The following is a 21,088-nucleotide window of genomic DNA, read 5'->3' as shown; positions in this document are numbered from 1 at the left end:
TTTTATGGAAGAAGCTTTAATGCTGGCAGGAGAGTTTTGTCTTGTCTGGTCTTGTCTTGTCTTGTCTTGTCTCGTCTCGTCTCATCTCGTCTCTTTTCTCTCTCTCTCTCTCTCTCTCTCTCTTTAGAAAAAGAAAAGTTGTTTGTATGTGCATGTGTGTGTGGGGTGTGTGCGTGTGTGTGTGTGTGCGCGCGCGCGTGCGTGTGGGTGCATGTGTATGCGTGTGCGTGTGGTGGGTGTTGGGCAGTGCTGGCCAGGCATGTATGTGAAAGTTAGATTACAGTTGTCAGGAGTCAGGATGAGCTCAGGTCCTCAGGGTTGTGTGTCGAGTGCCTTTACCCACTGAGCCACAGGAGAATTAGTCCATCAGGCCCATGGGCACTGCTTATACAGAGCAGCACCCCTGAGCTAAGTCTCTATGAGGCAGCATAGGGCAAGCTTAGAAACACATTGATATTGGAAAATGGCTGGCTGCAAAACAGCATCTACGTCATAATCTTTTTCATATTTAAGGACAAAAGTGAAACAAAACTATTTAGTAGAACTGTATGTGCTCATACATTGAAGTGGTTAATTCATAGAACAGCCTGAAGGGATATCTGGTTTTAACTACAGAGGGAGGGGCAGGCCTGCCCTGTGGAGGAGGGGTTCTATTGTCTCCTCTGCCTCTACTTACACTTTATGAGTGTAATGTGGTTTTGTACTATTTGTGTAGTTAAAATTTTGGGTGGGAGCTGGGTATGGTGTGACTCGTGCCTGTAATTTCAGCTCTTGGGAGGTGGTTGAGGGTGAATCAGAGGTCGAAAGGCCTCTAGGATCATATTGAGTTGAGACCAACGTTAACTACACAAGACCCAGTCTCAAAAGAAAACAAAACTTTGCTAGCTGGACCTGTTAGCATAACCTGTAATCCTAGCTACTCAGGAGGCTGAACATCACAAACTCAAGACCTTCCAGGTCTACAGAGTGCAGTCAAGGCCAGCTTAGGCAACATAGTAAGAATCTATCTCTAAATTAAAAGTAAAAATACATTTCTCTGTGTATACAATGCCCCATGTTCAAGTCCCACTGTCTAATAAAAAGTTTAAGCATGAGTATATTTGACTAATTTAAAACTCATATAAAAATTAGGTCTTTCATCAATACAGTGGCTCTTCCCTACCTTAGTTCCACATGCACCCATTTCACAGATGCAAAAGCAACTAGGAATAAGTGATTTTGCTGAGGTTTCGCATCTGGGAATACAGAAAAGGAGCCAATACACACAGAGAACTCAAGAGTGTTTGGTCTGGGGTGATGAGTAGGGTCTGCAGCAGTCCTGACCCATGCTTCACTGGGGAAACAAACCCTCAGTATGCAAGGCAAAGTTGATAACAAATAAGAGTTAACAAGCCCACTTAGGTGGCATTACCTATAATCCCAGCACTGGGGAGGCTGAGGTAGGAGGATCATGAGGCTCACATTTGCTGTATAGCCAGCTATATCAGGCTGAGTACTAAGAACTTCATATCCTAATTATAATGTTATCATTAATATGACTGATTTTATTTGTGGCCCCCAACCCTATATGTCCTGTAGTTTTATTACCCTCATTGTCTAGGTGGGATGGTCAAGATGCAGATAGGTTAGGGAATTCACAGGTAGGAGGTTTGAAAGACGAAATATCTTTTAAAGGAAATGTGTCTGAAGGCCACATATCTGTCAGTTAATTTAGAGTGCCTAGCCCTCTTGAGACCCTGGTTTTGATTGACAGCAATACATAAATGAGGCATGGAGGTACACGTCTGCAATCTCATCACCAGGGTGATAGAGAAAGGAGGGATGAAAGTTCAAGGTCATTCGCCATCATTTGAGCTTGAGGAATGAATAGGCTTTTAGAGAAAGTGTAGAAGGTCATTGGGGAAGAGAAGGCCTACTATCCATCTCTCCATTGTCCCTTGTAGCCACGGGCAGTGGGGCTTGGCTCTGTCAGGGATGGACTTCCCTTCTTTCTGCCCTCTCCTACCTCATACAGCCCCTCCTCCTGCTCTTCCTCCCACATGTTCCCAAGCACCTCACCCCTGAGCTACATCCCAAGTCCTATTTGTTTAGTTAATTTGTCTTTACTTGCCCATCAGTTTATTTTAGCAATATTCATATTCACTAAATCATGAAACCAACCTGGGTGTGAAACAGCAGCGGAGTAGATAACGAAAACATGGCACGTGAGAACCAGGAACTTTCCCCAGCCATTAAGAACTGAATTATTTTGTTTGCAGGAAAATTGATGTGGAATTCCATCCATGGAGCTGGAGATGCTGTAATACCATCGAGTTCCTTTTGGAACTCCTACCTGACGATTACAAAATCCACTATTTTAAAATGGTCAGTTCAATGGTTTGAAGAATATTCAGAAGTGTGGCTGTCACCATTACCCAATTCTAACATGTTCATCCTGCCCCCTGCCCCAACAAAAAAAATCCAGATTAGCAACTACTGTATCCTCCAAGACCTTATCTGATTCCTATTTCTGGATATTTCAACCAGTATGTGCAGACTGTGTCAGGCTCCCTTCACCTGGTATAATGCTTTCAAGGTCCACTCATGTTGAAGAATGAATCAGTACGTCATTCTTTTTGGTCTTCTCTATAGAGTCTCATGTAACCAAGGCTGGCTCCAAACTTGCTACCTATGCTAAGCTGGCCTCAAACTCTTAATCTCTCTGTATTGGCCACACACAGCGTGGACTTTCTACTTTCCAGTAAGTGTCCTTTGAAATATAACAACTTTTATTTTAAGGAAGTGTCGATACACACTTCCTCTTTATTTTCCTGTAAGCCATTGGCTAACCCAAGGTTACAATAAATGATGTTTAAGGTGTCTTCCGAGGGCTTAGTTATTTTGAGTTATTTTTGTGTGCCATGAGATAAGGGTGGAGTTCCTCTGAAGGTCGACTCCACCCTTCCATAACCACACAGGAGGGAGAGTTTGCTTTCTAATCCTAAACAGCTGTCATTGAGGAACTCCTACCTTCAAACCCCAGGCCCAGAAGTGAAGAACCAGGCTTAAACTATTTCCAAGTTCAAAGTTTTTGCTAGTTTAAATTTATTCTTCTATCTGACCTCTCTACAACCAAGTCAGAACATTGTATTCATTAGAGATAAAAACAACAACAACAACAACAACAACAACAACAACAACAACAGAGAAGCCAATGTGTGTCTTGAAGCCACAAGGGAACCCACCTGTCAGGGTAGGAATGTGACCTGGAGGAGGCAACCTTCTGAGAAAGAGATGCACATCTTGAGTATTAACACAGCCCTGCCACATGTTTGTTTTGTTTTGCTTGGAAGCAAGGTGTCATGTAGCCAAGGCCAACTTGTGGTGCAGCCAAGAAAGGCCTTGAGCTACTGATTTTCTGGCCTTCACTTCCTAAGTGCCGGGGCTATGGATCTGTGGCCCTACCCAGACTGGCTCTCATTCTTGTGTGAACTTGTGGGAATGATGTATATCCCCTTTTGGGTTTCGGTGCTGCAATGGAGAAGGAAGAGAGTTGTGGCCGGATACTTTAGTAATATTTTATCAAGACTTCAAGTATTTAGGGATAGCAGATTTAATACTTTGGATAACCTTAAGAGGCAGAAAAGGGCATGGAGTCTCTGAAGGCAACACCTGAGAACAGCAAGCTAGGAAATGTTAGGACTGGGTTAGAAACCTATCTTTCTCCTCACAGCCACTCAAGTCACCTTTTCCCCTCAAACCTCAATTTCTCCCTCTCCCTGGTAAAAGTCAACAAATATCCCTTCCTCGTGCTTTTTTTTTTTTTTTTTTTTTTTTTTTCGGAGACTGGGGACCGAACCCAGGGCCTTGGGCTTCCTAGGTAAGCGCTCTACCACTGAGCTAAATCCCCAGCCCCCCTTCCTCGTGCTTTTATCTGCAAAGATATCCATTCTCTGAGTCCTTTGGGTATCAGGGTTGGGAGAGATCAAGGGTCAGCCTGGCCTCTAATTCTATATCCTATGCCTCAGAAGAGCTAGGGATATAGAATGAAGATGGTGTGGGGTTCAGAAGACATGGACCATCATGGCTCACTGATGGAATATTTATTGAGCTTCTATAAGATGCCAAACCTTGCTATGGGATGGGGCGGGGGGGGGGGAGCTAGAACAGAAAATAAGACAAAATCCCTATTCTTAGTTTATAGTCTACCAAAGGGAAGAGAGATACAACAAAGCAATACACAGTAACAGAAACAGATATTAGACAGTGATGGGTGAAGAAACAGCGGCGGCGGCTACCCAGAAGCCTTAAGAGAAGGCATTTTGGGATTGTTTTCCTGCCAAAACATCAAAAATAAAACATATACCCAAACATAATCGTGCGCGCTGTGGGACAATTAGGTTAGACAGCCTAGGAAAAGGCACAGGCTCACAAGAAAGAAATAGCTTGTAAGAAAAAAAAAGTGAATGAAGTAATGTGTCAGTGAAAGGCCAGTAAATGTTATTGGATTCATTTAGTACAGAAGCTGTTATTGTATTCCCATGTGCAACCAATAGCAAGGAGAACTCAGTGGTATGGTGCATGTATAATCCATCTTCCACCACCACGCAAGAAGCAGGTGAAAACTTAATTCCTATTCATAATAGTTATGAATGTGCTTTAGATCACTAGGCCCAGGGTTTATCCAGCCTCTACGGCCACGATCCCTCCTCCGGACGCCAGGGTGCGCTGGGCCGCTCCTCAGCTGGATGGCGTCTCGTCTTCCGAACTTCCCTTCTCGCTGCGCAGCACTTCCGGTAGCGGGCGGAAGCAGGGGCTGGTGGCTGCCGACGCCGGGGTCCCGAGGCATGGCGGGGGCGGGGCCGGGGGAGGTGTGCACCGAGCAGGCTAGGGCGACCCTTGCCCTGGCCCCATGAGCCAGGACTCGACAGGTGAGGACTTGCCCTTTTCGGCCCGTGAGAACTCTGCGGAGGGCTCCTCCCCGCATGATGCCCGGGTCTCAGGAGCCCGGGCGCCAGGCTTTGCCCCGGGAGACCCCGCCCTGGGCTTTTCTTTCCGGGAGCGACCCATGGGCTTGTGTGTCTGCCTCTTGGCATCCTTTTCTTGTTTTGGAAGCAGTCGCCAAGAATAAGGGGACATGTGCACTTGCTCTAACGAGGAATAAAACTTGCTTTCACACACCGAGTGACCCGGTTTAGCCAGGCTTTCTTTCGTTTCAGACCGCACCAAAGTGTCCACCACGTGCCAGCCCCGGGGCTAGATGAGTATACCTCGGTGACTGGAGTGGAACTGGTTACTTTCATTAGAGAGAGTACTGTTCAACGAGAAGACTCAAACATTAAACACAACCGTGCAAGCGAACGTGTGAATAAAAGTCGTGACAGATTATTATAGAAAGAGCTAGAAAAAGACGAGTCCTTTAGGTAGGGCGGTCAAAAAGACTTCCCAAAACTTGACACTAAAGTTGCAACGAGAGAAGTTAAGGCATGGACCAGGAAATGTATCTCGGAAAATGAAAGTTCCCCTGTGTTTACCTGGGTTGGCCAAGAATATGGCTTGAGGTAGGCCCACTGTTTAAGAAGGAAGCTGACTATGAGTCAAGCACTGTGATGGGCGTACGGAAGACAAATGTATAGTTGACCCAGAGCGATCACCATAAATACACACATTAGTAAAATACAGAGAGTTGCAAAGGAGTGGCTAGTGTGTTGGGATACATGTCTCACGAAGTGAAGGACAGCCTTCAGAGACAGGATGATGGAGCTGATATTGGAGATAGTTCTCAAAGGTGAAGAATTTAGTTTCTACAAAAGACCAGATAGTATATAGTTCAGTGTGTGACCTGTCACAGTCACTGAGCTCTTTTTTTCCTAGGGCTAAAGTGGCTATAGGCAATATGCAAATGAGTGAGTGTTCTAGGGAAAGGTTCTTTCCAAAAAACAACCAGAGGTAGTAGTAGTTTAGAGCCCTGACTCCCTCAGGTCTGGTTCTGCATGCCTTTTAGATCTTTATCCAGTGGATGTAGCTTGTACAAGGTTAGGCTTGAAACAAAAGGATTGCAAAACAATACCCTTCCTATATGTTGTGAGGGTTTTGTTTTGTGGTCCTGGGGAATCTAACCCAGGCTGTTTGTTATGATAGCCTTTGCCAGGACACTACTCTCTCCCTCCCCCCACCTCAAGGCTTTTGTTTTTTTTCCTCTCTCACTGATGATTCTTGGTATGCATACCTTCTTTTTTTTTTTTTTTTGGTTCTTTTTTTTCGGGAGCTGGGGACCGAACCCAGGGCCTTGCGCTTCCTAGGTAAGCGCTCTACCACTGAGCTAAATCCCCAGCCCCGGTATGCATACCTTCTTTGTTGGCCATTTGTACTTTATCTGGGTTTGTGGCTATTTGTTGAGTTCTAAAAGTTCTTTACATGTGTTAAGTATTAACTCCTAATCAGATATTTGGCCAGCAAATAGTTCTATTCATCCTGTAGGTTGCCCTTTTCCCTTTCTTGGGAGGAGGGGGGTAAGAAAGGGGGGTGGGGGTGTTGAGACATGATCCAACTGTGTAGCTCTGACTGTCCTGGAGCTCACTATGTAGACTAGGCCGGCCTCAAATTCACAGAGATCCCCCTGCCTGCTGTTGGTTCTGGCCTTATGGAATACCAAATGGTGTTTGTTCGTGTATGTGACCCTTTGGCTAGATAGCTGAAAAAAGCCCTCATCACCTACTTGTCTCTGGCACTGATGTATAGGCACCCAGAAGCATGCTTCACCTATCTCCTAGAGGTTTCTAATCCAAGCATGTTGACAAGATTGATCGTGGCAAGTGAAGGTTTATTTTGAGATTATATTCTTTTCCATTGGCCTGTTGTGCAAGTGTTATAGGTTGGGTTTTTATTATTATTATTTTATTTATTTTTACTGTGGCATTGTAATAGGTTCTGAAATCAGGACGTATAAGCTCTACCTGTTATTGTTACTGTGTTATTGTCGATATTATCTCAGTCATTTTTTACGCTTTGAGACTTCATACTGCTTTTAGCATGTAATTTTAGGTTTTCCAAAAAATGCCATTGGGATTCCGGTAGAGATTGCTCGAATTTACAGATGGCTTTAACATAACAGCCCAGTCAGTGTATATGTGCACGTTCAATGTTAACTTTTTTAAAAAACAAAACCAGAAATTTGAGGAAAGTAACAAAGTTGACTCTTTGGCTAGCATACACAAGGCCTGAACTTCAATTTCCTGCACCCTATCAGTGTGGGTGTAAAACTCTGTAATTCAACACCGGAGAGTTGGGGCAGGAGGATCCAAGTTGAAAGTCATCAATGGCTGCATGACAAGTTCAAAGCCTGCTCAGAAATAAAGACAAGGGTTCAACCTGCATTCTAGTCTGACCTTGAACTTGAAATGATAATCCCTGCCCACCCCAGCCTCCTGAGTGGTGATGGTAGGGTCTTTTACTGTGTGCCCCTATATCTTGGGAATGGGATTTTTGTGCTGTTCACTTTTGATGTACTCGCTGGCTTCTTCTTTGAAATTCCTCTTTATACTTGGAAGGTATTCCCTGTGTCTTATATCCTTCCTTTTGAACCTTAAAATTTAAAATGCCAGCATCACTGTGCAACTGTAATCTCGAGAGAAATCTGGGTCACCGTTGTCCTGGAAGATCTCAGGTTCATTTAGATGCGTTAGTATGTTTTGTTCCGTTTTCTTGAGTTCTGCTCCTTTTTTTTTTTTTTTGTCTTTCACGCAGAGATGTTATAATGGATCATCATGTTTCCACGATTAAACCTCGAAGAATCCAAAATCAAAACGTCATCCACCGCTTAGAGCGCCGGCGCATCAGTTCAGGCAGGGCAGGGACCCACTGGCATCAGGTCCGAGTCTTCCACCAGAATGTCTTCCCCAACTTCACGGTTGTCAACGTTGAAAAGCCTCCTTGTTTCTTGCGTAAATTCTCGCCTGACGGGCGCTACTTTATTGCTTTTTCGTCTGACCAGACATCTCTTGAAATCTACGAGTACCAGGGCTGTCAGGCAGCAGAGGACCTCTTGCAGGGATATGAAGGGGAGATCTTGTCCAATGGTAATGACCAGAGGTCGGTCAGCATCCGAGGCCGGCTCTTTGAACGTTTTTTTGTCCTGCTGCACATTACCAATGTAGCGGCCAATGGCGAGCACTTGAACCGGGAGTGTAGCCTCTTCACGGACGACTGCCGCTGTGTCATCGTGGGCTCCGCTGCCTACCTTCCAGACGAACCTCACCCTCCTTTCTATGAGGTCTATCGGAACAGTGAGTCGGTGACCCCTAACCCACGGTCCCCTCTCGAAGACTATTCCCTCCACATCATCGACCTTCACACTGGCCGTTTGTGTGACACACGCACATTCAAGTGTGACAAGGTGGTCCTGTCACACAATCAAGGGCTGTACCTATACAAGAACATCCTGGCCATATTGTCTGTGCAGCAGCAGACCATTCATGTCTTCCAGGTGACTCCTGAAGGCACGTTTATTGACGTTCGGACCATTGGCCGCTTCTGCTACGAGGATGACCTGCTCACTGTGTCTGCCGTTTTCCCCGAGGTGCAGCGGGACAGCCAGACAGGCATGGCCAACCCTTTCAGGGACCCTTTCATCAACTCCTTGAAGCACCGGTTGCTGGTTTACCTCTGGCGCAGGGCAGAGCAAGACGGTAGCGCCATGGCGAAGAGACGTTTCTTCCAGTACTTTGACCAGCTGCGGCAGCTGCGCATGTGGAAGATGCAGCTTCTGGATGAGAACCACCTGTTCATCAAGTACACCAGCGAGGACGTAGTGACGCTGCGGGTCACAGACCCATCTCAGGTACGGGATGAGGTCTCCTGCCTGTGCCCCGTGTGTATCAGAAATGGTGCCGGTTTTTGCTATGCTTGGGTTCAGATTTAAAGTCAGTTCCTTTTTGTCTGGCATCACATATTGAAATTGGCCAATGGAGGAGGGTCAGCGTCAAGCCACTGCCATGTGGTTATGATCTCAGTCATTCCTCAGGACATTCTCAGTACCTGTCATACAGGAGCCCAAATGCTGTAAGGCCGGGGTTTGGACCACACATTTATAATCCTTCCTAAACTTTGTAAGACTGATTATTGAACCAAAAAGGTTCTGGCAGCAAGAATGAGCCCTCCATGCAAAAATGGAAGTCCTCAGGGACGGGTGGTAGAGAGCTTATTCAGGATATGAGGCTCAGAGTCCCTGGCACTGAGGACTCTAGGTATGATGGTAGGCATACTTCCATAATGCCGACAATCCCAGCAGTGGGACTGGAGGCAAAGAGAGCTTGGATTTGAGGGCAGTGAGTTCCAGACCTGACTGTGTTATGAGACCTTGACTTAAAAAGTTAAAGGAGGATAAGTGGTGACAAGAGGGACAGACAGACAGACCCGAGCTGAGTTCAGATACCTTCTGGGAATCTTTGAAAGCTCTGCACTAAGTGTGGTCTGAGTAAGAGGCCCACCTTTCTGTACCTTGCTTGCCCCCAGTCAATCCTCCTGCTTTAGAAACAGCAGTGAGGCAGATAGTAATCTAGGAAGTCAGCTGACTCTGCCTTTAAGGGATTCTAGACAGTGTTGGGGGTTGACCGAGTGGTTTAGGCATCTTTCTTGCAAGCATGAGGGGAGTTTGGATTCCCAGAACCATTGTAAATGCCAGATGGGTGTGGTGGCCTTCTGTAATTCCAGAGTGCAGGAGAAGGAGACAATCCCAAGAGTGAGCTGACTCACCAGCAAGCCGTGGCTTCAGGGGAAAGACACTTACCTTAGTGACTTAATGACTGCGACAGACAGTGCTGGAAGACCATGTGCCAGCCAGGTTTGGCACATAAAGTACACACACAACATACACATACACACATGTACCACATATGCATAAGAAACATACATTACCAAACCTGTGGTAAAATATCTTCCAACAGCAACCCCCCCAAAAATAATCACAGCTTATGTATTCTAAAAAGGGGAAAGTGATCAGACTCGAGTATATATTTTTTTTTCTTTTTTTTTTTTTCGGAGCTGGGGACCGAACCCAAGGCCTTGCGCTTGCTAGGCAAGCGCTCTACCACTGAGCTAAATCCCCAACCCCTTTCAAGGAGTTTTTTTTTTTTTTTTTTTTTTCTTTTTTTCTCGAGTATATTTTTAAAAATCTCTTTCTTCCTTGTTAATGATGGGTGGTGTTGCTGAGCCACCACAGGTGAACATCTAGTTCATCTTCTGCGTCATGGAAGATAGGTGGTAGAGGCCTTGACTTCTCTCCCCTCCTGTCCTTAATTTCCCAGTCTGCCGTAGAGGGAAAGCTGGTAAATGTTTGTGAAATTTTATATTCGCATAATTATGAAAGATCCTGTTAAAACCCTGATATGATCAAAGTGGTGTCCTGGTCTATAGATGGGACATGAGTCACTCTTTTATTTAGGTTTCAGCTATAATTACCTTTCTATTTTGGAAGGAATAAGTTGTCTGTTATCACAGTGCTGAGATTATCCTTTTTTTTTCTTTTGCTAAAAGGTGACCTATTTTTTCCTGGTAGTTGCAGTCAGCTATAACTGGGCATGCTGCTGGAGTTGGAAACTCGAAACCAGTCTCCACGCTCCAGTTGTCCTCTTGTCTCCCCTTCCAGTTTCATTTGATAAGTTCCAATAAGGTTAATGAGTAAGAACTACATCCATAGACAAAGCCTCGGTAATATTATGGGTATTGTTCTCAGGTTGTCTCCAGCCACTTTAATTTGCAGCCAAATTTAATTTCCAGGTGACTGCAAAGTCATGTAAGAGGAGCTCTGGGGAGGACTAATTACTACGAGACAGGTGGGCCAAATGGCTGCAGAGATGGGTAACAGATTAAAACTCAATCAAAGGAAGGTGAAATGCGAATCCGTGAGTCCCGGACATCTTAGACTCCTGCTGGAAGCTTGCAGATTTAGTTCACACTGTAGTGTTCACTGTGACAAAAAAACCCTCAAGGTACCTAGAGCTTCCTTCCTGTTAGGCAAGGCAGAGCACTCAAGGTGTCAAGGAAAAGGCCCAGTCGCCCAGGGGTCCCTCCATTCAGGAAAAATGGTGACTGCCACCTATGGCATTTGAATGCTTTTCAGGTCCCTGCCCCCCCATCCTAATTGGCAGAAATCTCAAATGTACCTTACAAAAGCTCTTGGCTGAAAGAACATTTATGGAAAGGAAATGGGAATGTCTGTCTGACTTTTCATTTGTTCATCCGCAGTGCCCTGCGTGGATACAACTTGTCCAGGCGGTTTAGCACACAATGTGCTTAAGGCGTCTCTCTGCATGCTAGAAATATAAGAGGGAAAAATAAATGCCCCTAAATTGAACTTTCAACTGTACACATAGAAGAGAAAATCATTTACCAACAGGCAGCCCTGGGCTGCAAATCACTTTCCCAGCAGGAAGGAAAATTAAATCTGGCATTTTAAAAACTTTTTTTTTTTTAAAAAAATCTTAGGGTAGATTGGGGAACAAGTAGCGAATAAACACTTGGAAGGAAAAATATTGAATTTGTACAGTTTGAAATGAAAGACTGAAAGCCTTTTTATGTATACACGCGGGCCAGCTCAGTAATCCTAGCGGCGCAGTAGCACGGGAAACCTTGTGGCATCAAGGTTCTCAGCAGTGCTGGTTCCTCCATCCCCATCTAGTCCCAGGCGGGGTCCCTGAGTGGGTTGTTGGGTGTCGTGTGTTTCAGGTGAAGTAGAAAGTTACCTAGGCATGACCACCCCATTGGCTGCCTGTCTTCTTCTGCAGGCCTCCTTCTTTGTGGTGTACAACATGGTGACAACAGAGGTGATTGCCGTCTTTGAGAACACGTCAGATGAACTTCTGGAGCTCTTTGAGAACTTCTGTGACCTCTTCCGCAATGCCACCCTGCACAGTGAAGTCCAGTTCCCTTGCTCAGCTTCTAGCAACAACTTTGCAAGGCAGATTCAGCGCCGGTAAGCTGTTCCTCCAGGCCCTGCAGGCTTAACTTCATATGGTTGGCCTTAGGCTGGTAGCCATTTGCTTCGGGACACTGTGTTCCCATCTGGCCTTGGTAGGTCTGCCTGTTGCAGCCAACTCCTCTGTCATCCTGATGTTTTCCCATCTCTGAGGACCTGTGGTTGTTGGTACATCTTCCGGGTCCTTCTTAGACCACATGTGAGCTGCAGAGAGACAGAAACTATGTCTGCTTATTGTTCTATCCTCAGTGGTTCACTGTCAAGTCCTTAAATATTTGAGGAGTGAGTGGTGGAGATCATTTTAGAACTTCTGGTTAATATGGCGTGTTGAACACATCCACTTTGCTCTGCTCCATTGGAAAACCCCTCTAAAAGTCTAGGGAGACATAGGGGGGTGGCCCTTAAGAACAAGACAAGCCAGAACTGTAGATGGTTTTGGAAGTAGGAAGTCCATGGCATCTAAGAGCCTTCTTAGTATATCAGCACGAAAGGAACAGCTCCTTTGGGCTAAAGCCCCGGGTAGTCAGGCAAGGCCTCCTTGGCTTTCATACCTAAATTGCTCTAACCTTAATGAGGTATGGAAAATATCTGTTTTTGGTCCCCAAATAGGCCAGACCACATTGAGCGGATGAGTCAGAGCAAGCATTGCTGCTTCTGGGAAAGATGAGCAAACAGGTAAACTTACTACAGCGGCTCCGTGCCTGTGCACAGGGACGGTTGTGGGCTAGATGGACTCTGACACTCGTTTACCCTGCCCGCTCTCTGACACACCTGTCTTCTGCCTTAGTAGCACCATTCTCTTCTTTTCAGTTGAAAGCAGTGTCTCACTGTGTAGCCCAGGCTGGTCTTGTGTGCTTCACCTTCCCCGGTCTTCCTGGTGCACACGTGTGGAACACTTCCCTCCCTTTTTGATAGCAGTGTTGGAACTTGAACCTAAGAGTCTTCTTTCAAAATTAACTTTAAGTTAACCATTTCATTAGCAAGTTATAGAAGGTAGGTGTCCTAGTTTGCTTTCTGTTGCTTTGATAAATACCGTGACCAACAGTAGCCCGGGAGGAATGGGTTTAATCCAGTTTCTATTTCCATGTCACAGTCCTCCGCTGAAGAAGGTCAGGGCAGAAATTCGAGGCAGGAACTTGGAGGCAGGAACTTGACAGAGAACCAGAGAGGAATGCTACTTACTGTCTTGTCCCTGGCTCATTCCTAGCTAGCTAGCTTTTGATATAGTCCAGGGTCGTCTGCCCACAGTGGGCTGGGCACTCCTTCATCTGTCATCTGTTAAAACAGTTCTCTACAGACAAGGTCACAGGAAATGCTTCAGTTGTGCTTCCCAATTCCAAACTAGCTAGTGCAGTGGGCACCCTCAGTCACATGATCAAAGAGCTGAGAGGAGCTGTAAGCTCACTTAATGAGTTTAGATGTTTTTCATGCCACCTAAGACTGAGACATTATAAATGTCCTTGTACATCTTACCCGCTGCCACTATCTTGAGTAGATTCTGTAAGCTCCACGGTCGTAGTTTACTGTACTGAAAATATAATGTACATGGGAATTGAAATTATTTTTTTGTTTCTTGTGAATACATGGCTCCTAATGCAAAATTGTGTGGTAAATGTTCTCTAGTAATCTTTATGTAGAAAAGCAAAAAAAGCAAATAAACATGTAGGTCATGGGTTAGCACAAAGCGTGCAAACAGACACAATGGACTCCTAAGACCTGAATCATGTAAGAAATTCATTTATCCTAAGAGAATCCCCGTCCCCATCCCCCATCACCCCCCCCCCCCCAAAAAAAAAAGACTAGGAAAGGAAGAGGCAGAATTGTGGCCACTGCGACACCGGGAGATGTAAGCAAGGGTAGTCCTAATGCCAATGCTCTAGGAGACCTACAGTTGTTAGATTAGCGGTTGAACTCTCCAAGGGGAAAGGGGGAGTGAGGGAGGGCATAGGGAAATGGGAAAGGAAGAGTTAAAGGAAAATTGAGTTCTGTACCTGATGTTCCTAAGAAAGAAATCGAGGACCAAAGAGGTAGAAACAATATGAGTACTTCCTAATCCTGAAAGCTAGATCATCCACGACTATTGGAACCAACATGCGGCCAGTGGATTGTTAAACATAGCCATTCCTAAGCTGTAGCTAGTCCCTTGACATGATCCATGTTTCTGAGACTATGTTATCTGATGGTGGGGGCTGCGTCGTGCAGCGCTATGGATCCTCTCCAACTGTGTTTGATGATGTCATGGTGGTGCCATGAAATTGGCCACAGCAGGCAGCACAGAAATTGGCAAATGCTACAAATGATGCCCCTTCCCCTGCCAAGAAAGATCACCCATGTTACCAGTATTCTGGTACTTAGTATAGTCAGTGAGGAAGGGCCCACTGGAGGCATTGAAACACTGGAGCTAAAGGTAAATTACAAACACTTGGAGCAAGGACTTACATGTCACATGCAAAACTCTTACTAGAATGGCATCAGATTGGTCAGTGACAATGCTAAGCACTTAAGATGTGAAGAACTTGCCTTCACAATTTTGTGAAAAGGATGATTTCAAGGCTTGGGAATGTAGTTTAGTACATTCAGTACTTGTCTGGCAGTCACACGACTCAGGTTCAAACCTGTCTCCACCTGTAGAGTCACCCAACAGTGACTGACACACACACACACACACACACACACACACACACACACACACACACACACTCCCGTCCCCCCCACCCCCCGTCTCTCCCTCTCCCTCCCTCTTCCTCTCTGAGAGTCCAGGCTGGTCTTGAACTTAGTTCTTCTGCCTTGGGTTCCCGAATGCTGGAACTACAGATTACTGTGCCTGGTGAAAAGGATGATTCTCATTTAGAATCCTATATTCTAATAGAATAGAACACAGATATTTTCACATCTGTGAGACAAAACAATAAAATCACCTTCTATGTGTCTTTCTGAGGAAACCTTTGGAAAACATGTCATCAGTAGACCACAAGAAATGGGTTTTGGGGGGCTGGGGATTTAGCTCAGTGGTAGAGCGCTTGCCTAGCAAGCGCAAGGCCCTGGGTTTGGTCCCCAGCTCCGAAAAAAAAGAAAAAAGAAAAAAAAAAAAAAAAGAAGAAGAAATGGGTTTTGGGCAACAGGGAGAGTCAGAGTTCTGAAGGTGCTGTACCGGAAGCTACAGGGTCGCAGGTCACAGGTCAGACCTGAAGGGTATGGGAAAGTGAAGGATCCAGGAAGGAACTGTTACAGGAAAAGGCGGAGCTGGGGTGGCATCTGGTGGGTCTGAGTGTATCACCACTGCTGTTGTGGTAGGGGTGTCAATGATACCTAAGCAGAGCTATTGAAGGAGACCAGGAACTAACCCAGAGTTAATCAAAAAGACAGATGACATCAGCAGAAGCAATAGCAAGCCCAAAGCCACTGAGGTCTTTGAAGGACACTAATGGTGGCTGGATTGGAGTGAGCAAGGAACAGAAGTCAGAGATAGGTGCAGAGACACAAATGACTGGCTGTCCTACAACTTCAGGTAGTACAGAGGAGTGTTGGATGATAGTGGGGTGTTCTCTCTCTCTCTCTCTCTCTCTCTCTCTCTCTCTCCCCCCCCCCTTCCTTCCTCCCCCTCCCCCTCCACTGAGGACTGACCCTGGGGGCCTCTGGTATGTTTGGCAAGTGCTGTGTTGCCGAGCTATATCCCCAGCCATCTTTTTATACTTTTATTTTAAGGAGGTTTCACCAAATTGCCCAGGCTTGTCTAGTCTTGTTCTTGAATTTTCAGTCCTGAAGATTCTCAGTGTCCCAAATAGCAGAGATTACAGACCCATGTCACTAAACCAGATAATTTTATTTTTTTGTTTTAAACTGAGAAGTAATAATGGCATGTTTGTGTGTTGATGGGACTGATCCTGGAGAGGATCCTGCCTAGTGGGTGGGAGGGGATGAGATCTGCCACCCAAATAGAGAGATTGGAGTGCCATGCAGGAGCAGATGCTCTGTGGGGACTTTAAAAGGTCCTCTTGCGCTTTCCTGTGTTTGTCAGTGACGAACTAGGAAAAGATGAGTAGCTATGGAAGAGAGTGGGAGGCAGACTGGACTGTGGAAGTTCAGAAGAGTATCCTCCCACATTGAGAGCCTATGTGGCTGTGCGGCCATGAGGTCAGAGTGAGCATTACTGTTCACTTCCCCAGCCGCACAGGCGTAGAGTCAGGAGAGCTGAACTGCACTAGAGCCCTGCTGTAGGGCAGGGTTGAAGGTTGTTGAGCATGCAGTTGGCAGAGCTGGTTCATGACTGACTGACTTCTAAGATGCCTAAAGAAGACAGCGGATGTAATGGGTGTGTGAGATGGAGGGAAAATGTTGGAGAGATAGGAGAGGATGTCTGGAACATGAGATGGTCACTTGGGGGTATCGTCCTTTCAGGGTGAAGTTGAGGCTGTTGGAATGCAGGGTAGAGGCTGAGAGGAAAGTCAGGCTAGGTCATGCCATTAGAAGGGTCTTTACTGAGAAGTTTGGAGTCACCCGGAGTTAGAAGATGTTAGTTGGACAGAATGAACCAGCTAAGACTAAGAACTAAGAGCTGCAGACTCCAGAGAGATGGCTTCTTTATATTTCAGGCGGTGGGGCTCTGGGGGACTGGAGACTCAGTGGGTGTTGCTGAAGAATAGGAACCACTTAAATGTCCTAGAGGCTTTGTGCTCATCGATCACAGCCATGAGCCAGCTCCTGTCGTGTCACCGTCAGTGGTGGCAGGGGCAGAAAAACAGCTCCATGGTGTCACCTGTAAGTAGCCTGAGGAGTTTCCTTATCCTCTGGGGACCTTCACTGCAGATCCATGGCATGGTTACAGAAAAGAGTCTCAGGTTGTGACAGCATTGAAAGTTACTAAAAGCATTGTGAGCAGACGTAAGAACAAGGGTTGGTAGAGAGGCACTCGGGAAGGGTGAGTTATACCCACGTGGATCTGGGCTCTCAAATGACAGTTGTGATTAAATGTCTAAAGTAGCTATATAAACTGGTTTTGGGGGCTTCTGGTTATTTCTGAAAGGGTTGCTAAGGAACCTTTTTCTTTTCAGGTCAGGGTGGTTCCAGAGATGCACTGAATAGGAGGATATAGCTGACAAAACTCCTAGTTCACAAGAGCTCGAGGGAAAGTTAGGGTTTTAATTTTTTTTTAATAAAATTACTGTATTGTAGAGTGTGTATGGAAGTGTGCATGCATGTGCCATGATACACGTAGGATGTCAGGACCACCTTTGGGAGTCCGTTATCTCCTTCCACTGTGGGAGCTGGTGACTGAACTTAGGCTACATTTTCGGGCTTGTGTGGCAAGCACTTTCACCTGGGGAGCCGTCTCTGGAGTTTCGACATATATGTGAGTTTTAAACTGAGGCAGCTGCTGAGAAGGCCTTCCTTACTGGTGCTTTGTTTTAGGTTCAAAGACACAATTATAAATGCCAAGTATGGAGGGCACACTGAAGCTGTGCGCCGACTGCTAGGCCAGCTCCCCATCAGTGCCCAGTCTTACAGTGGAAGCCCCTACCTGGATTTGTCTCTCTTCAGCTACGATGACAAGTGGGTGTCAGTCATGGAGCGACCCAAGACTTGTGGAGATCACCCGATCAGGTACTTTATCACCACCACAACTACAAACTGCTTCAAGTGAGGGGAACCGTGCTCCCCCTCTCTCCTCTGCTACAGAATGAGTCAGTGACTGATTCTCTCTCCTGTGCTTCTGCCAGATGGAAAGAGCGGGCTGTCTCTGTTGTGTGCTGAGAGCTTGGATCCCTTAGGCATTATTCTCAGAAGTTAGCCCCGAGAATAAAGCTTTTATTCAGATAAATGCTGTCTGCTTTTAAAAGTATCCAAGGAAGCCCAGCATGGTGGTACACACCTTTAATCCCAGCACTTGGGAGGCAGCAACAGGTAGATCTCTGTCTGTCTCTTGAGTCTGAAACCAGCCAGCTCTACAGAGTGAGTTCCAGGACAACCAGGGCCAAGAAACCCTGTATTGAAAACAACAAACAAACAGAAAAGCGAAAGCATCCAAGAAAAGGAGGTGTAATTTTCATTTTTAATATCCTAATGGCATTCCATCACAGATTTTGTATCTAGTATATCTTACTCAAGTTATTTTATCCATGTTACTTAGTAGAAAAAGCAGAGATAACTTTTTACTGCTGGAACCTTTTTTTGTTTGTTTAGGATTATCTTAGGAGTATGAATGTTTTGCTTGCATATGTACCTGGTGCCCACAGAGGTCAGAAGAGGGTGTCATGCTAGCACGTGGGTGCTGGGAATTGAACCCAGGTTCTCTGCTAGAGCAACACGTACCCATAACCATTGAGCATCTAGCCTTTCAGCTCTGCTGCTGGGTTCTTAAGGCAGGTTTGAGGCCAGCCTCGGATGAGACCCTCCCTCAGAACAAGCAAACATTTGTTAATGTCACCAACCATCTCATCAGTTTTCCCCGTGTTGCTTGAGAATGTCATTCACATAGTTGCTTTGACTCATGCGCTAGGCAAGGCCCATGGGCACGTGACTGCTAGCCTTAGACCTTAGGTTTACTTCCCTCTTTATTTTTCTTACAGTGAAATCAGTGCTCATCACCAACTCATTCATCCTGTAGTCCTTCCCACACCTGGGCTCTGTCCATTGCATGCTGGGAGTAGTATTTACAGTGTTCCTCTGTGAATTCTGCTTCCTACAAATTGATAGTTAGATTTAGAGGCACAGACAACTCACTTTAAATTGTTAATCCCATGTGTGTTGGGAACTATGTGAGTAGGTTAATGAGCTTTTTATGCATATAATCACATAGTGGGCCTCATTTGATACAGCCAAACAGATACATTTTTGTCTGTGCTGACAAAATTTCCTGCTTTTCTGGTTTGAAAAGAAGAGCCCAAGTAACAGGCTTGAAATGCCATAGCCATGACGGAAGGGGCTTCTCCTGTAAGCCCTTTGTGTTTTTACTTAAAATGAGAACTAGAAAGACATTGAAGACATCTGAGGAGGTGGTGCTGCCAGGCATTGTCGCTGTCTGTGCCATTCTGGTTCGCCAGTAAGTGTGTTCATGCACGTTTTGGTTTGTAGCGTTAATCACAGGAGGCATCATAGTTTGTTGACTGCTTTAACTGTAGGGCTGTCTTCCACTGGGTTACACAGTCTTCGTGTGGTACTGTTCCACACTGAGTGATGACCACAGTTATCCAGCCTCCTGCCCGTCCCTTATGCATTTTTATATTACAGCAACTCTGATAGTGCCATTGTTAGTCACTTAAAGAAGTTCTGAGGATATGAATTCTTGGAGATGGGATTGTTTTATCAAAAAGCATGAGCATCATTGAGCTCAGGGGTTGCATATTTCCCTGGTATGTGCAAGGCCCTGAATTTGAGCCTTAGCTCTGCAAAATAATAAATAATAAAAAGTGTGAGTATCTTTAGATGTTTCTCTGCTTTCCAGAGAGGGTAATAAGAGCTTTTTAGTAATTCTCCTCCAGCCCATTCCTTATCTCTAGTTTCCCAAACCACAAGTCATTCAGAAACACCTTTTGCTTCATCATGTCAGATGGAGAATCCCAAGCCCACCCACTCATCACCATCTATACCTGAGTGCCCTGCTGTGAGCAGCAGCCTAGCGTGCCATTTGATTTCTGTATGTGGAAAACGACAACCTCAGAGAGAATGCATTTCATTTTTTAGTATTTTATTTACTGAGACACACTCATGGAGCCCAGGCAAGCCTCAGACTTGCTGTATAGCCAAGGCTGGCCTTGAGCTCCTGATCCTCCTGTCTCTGCCTCCAGAGTGCTAAGGTACAGGCATGCACACTATACCTGGTGCAAGAATTTGTTCTTAAAACTGAGAATCTTCAAGACTAGCCCAGAACGGTCCTGTTGTTTAGTTGCTGCTAGCCACTGCTGGCTGCTGGGCACTGAGATGATGCCAAGCTGAGACTGTAGGTGTGCAGCTCAGATCTCAAAGATTAGTGAAGCAAAGCTGTGCGATATTTTGGATATACTGGATTAAATTAAATATATTACAAGATAAATTCTACTTTTTTGTTTTGCTTCTTTTTTTCAGAGCTTTAAAGGCACACATGAAGTTTAGGTATGCTGTTAGCATTTCATTTCTAATGTCAGCTTAGACAGTCTTTAGACAGGAGCTTCTAGAAGTAGGAGGTCGTAATTTGGAGTCTGATTCAGGCCTATTGTGAGAAGTGACCGGTGCCTAAGGTCAGCAGTTCACTTTACAGTCACTGCCTCTAAGCCGAGCTGATGAGATAAATAAATGGCTTTGAGCTTCTGCTAAGCTGGGCTTGCTGCAAGAGGCAGTTTCATTTATCCGATGAACTATCCTGTCTGCATCCCCTGCCGTCCAGATTTCAAGATGGCAGTGATAGCAACACCGTGTCCCTTTTCTGCTTAGGTTCTATGCCCGGGACTCTGGCTTGCTGAAGTTTGAGATCCAGGCAGGCTTGCTGGGCCGCCCCATCAACCACACGGTGCGACGCCTCGTGGCCTTCACCTTTCACCCCTTTGAGCCATTTGCCATTTCTGTGCAGAGGACTAACGCAGAGTACGTTGTCAACTTCCACATGCGACACTGCTGCACCTAGTCACCCCGTTACGATCATGATCACGCCGTCCAGGACTCCGCCCCTGCTTCGCTCAGTGGACGTTAAAGCAAAAGCTGCTAGCCGCCTGCTCTCGTCGGCATTCCACACTGGCATGCCTCACCTACTCCAGAGCCTGAGGAGAGGGTGGGGGTGCAGCCTGGTGGGACTCTGTTGTCTTCTACCCAACTGATGAGCTTTAAAGTCGTCTTTTCCCCGTGGGAACACCTGGTGTTAAATCCATTCTATTTTGTTTACTTCGCATCTTCTGTCTGTGGAGATAGAAGCACTTACATACACCTTTCCCCTTGATATCACTCTTGAGCATTACGGTGTGAAGCCTTCAGCAGGTAAATCATGTTTACTCCTGAGAATTATGTACGCCTTTCCATCCCCTCAACACGCAGGGCTATCTTTATAAGAGAAAATAAAGCCTTGGTATTTTCTTAGGACACCGTCTCTTGCTTGATGTTTCCCTCACACCAGTGCTTTCTCCATACTCGGGGAGAGGGGGACTGAGAGAGAAAGGAAAGGGCCTGGAT

At 45.8% G+C, this 21,088-nt stretch overlaps 1 protein-coding gene across 3 annotated transcripts; it reads left to right on the top strand.

Annotated features, from left to right (window-relative positions):
- Positions 1 to 4,751: 4,751 nt before the first annotated feature.
- On the top strand, positions 4,752 to 20,998 carry Det1 (DET1 partner of COP1 E3 ubiquitin ligase). Of its 3 annotated transcripts, none has more exons than XM_039113038.2 (5): positions 4,752 to 4,910; positions 7,726 to 8,818; positions 11,763 to 11,950; positions 12,563 to 12,628; positions 17,363 to 17,500. In XM_039113038.2, the coding sequence occupies exons 2-4, from the start codon at positions 7,736 to 7,738 to the stop codon at positions 12,618 to 12,620; spliced, it is 1,329 nt and encodes a 442-aa protein (XP_038968966.1). In that variant the 5' UTR covers positions 4,752 to 4,910; positions 7,726 to 7,735; the 3' UTR covers positions 12,621 to 12,628; positions 17,363 to 17,500. The 3 variants fall into 3 exon arrangements, with proteins under 3 accessions (XP_038968966.1, NP_001386312.1, NP_001032271.1); NM_001399383.1 differs by lacking the exon at positions 12,563 to 12,628 and adding an exon at positions 20,360 to 20,998 and having other exon boundaries at positions 4,785 to 4,910; positions 17,363 to 17,554; NM_001037194.2 differs by lacking the exon at positions 12,563 to 12,628 and having other exon boundaries at positions 4,785 to 4,910; positions 17,363 to 17,771.
- Positions 20,999 to 21,088: the final 90 nt, after the last annotated feature.

The sequence above is a fragment of the Rattus norvegicus genome, chromosome 1 (assembly GCF_036323735.1).
Source record: "Rattus norvegicus strain BN/NHsdMcwi chromosome 1, GRCr8, whole genome shotgun sequence".
NCBI classification, from domain to species: Eukaryota; Metazoa; Chordata; class Mammalia; order Rodentia; family Muridae; genus Rattus; species Rattus norvegicus.
The sequence above is the reverse complement of the archived record's forward strand: the minus strand, read 5'-3'. Positions and strand labels throughout refer to the sequence as shown.

Bases quoted from the DNA above. Each gene is read 5' to 3' on its own strand.
- Det1 (NM_001399383.1), top strand. From the start codon at position 7,736: ATGGATCATCATGTTTCCACGATTAAACCTCGAAGAATCCAAAATCAA. The intron at 11,951-17,362 runs GTAAGCTGTTCC...GCTTTGTTTTAG, and splicing joins GCAAGGCAGATTCAGCGCCG to GTTCAAAGACACAATTATAA. The intron at 17,555-20,359 runs GTACTTTATCAC...TTTTCTGCTTAG, and splicing joins TGTGGAGATCACCCGATCAG to GTTCTATGCCCGGGACTCTG.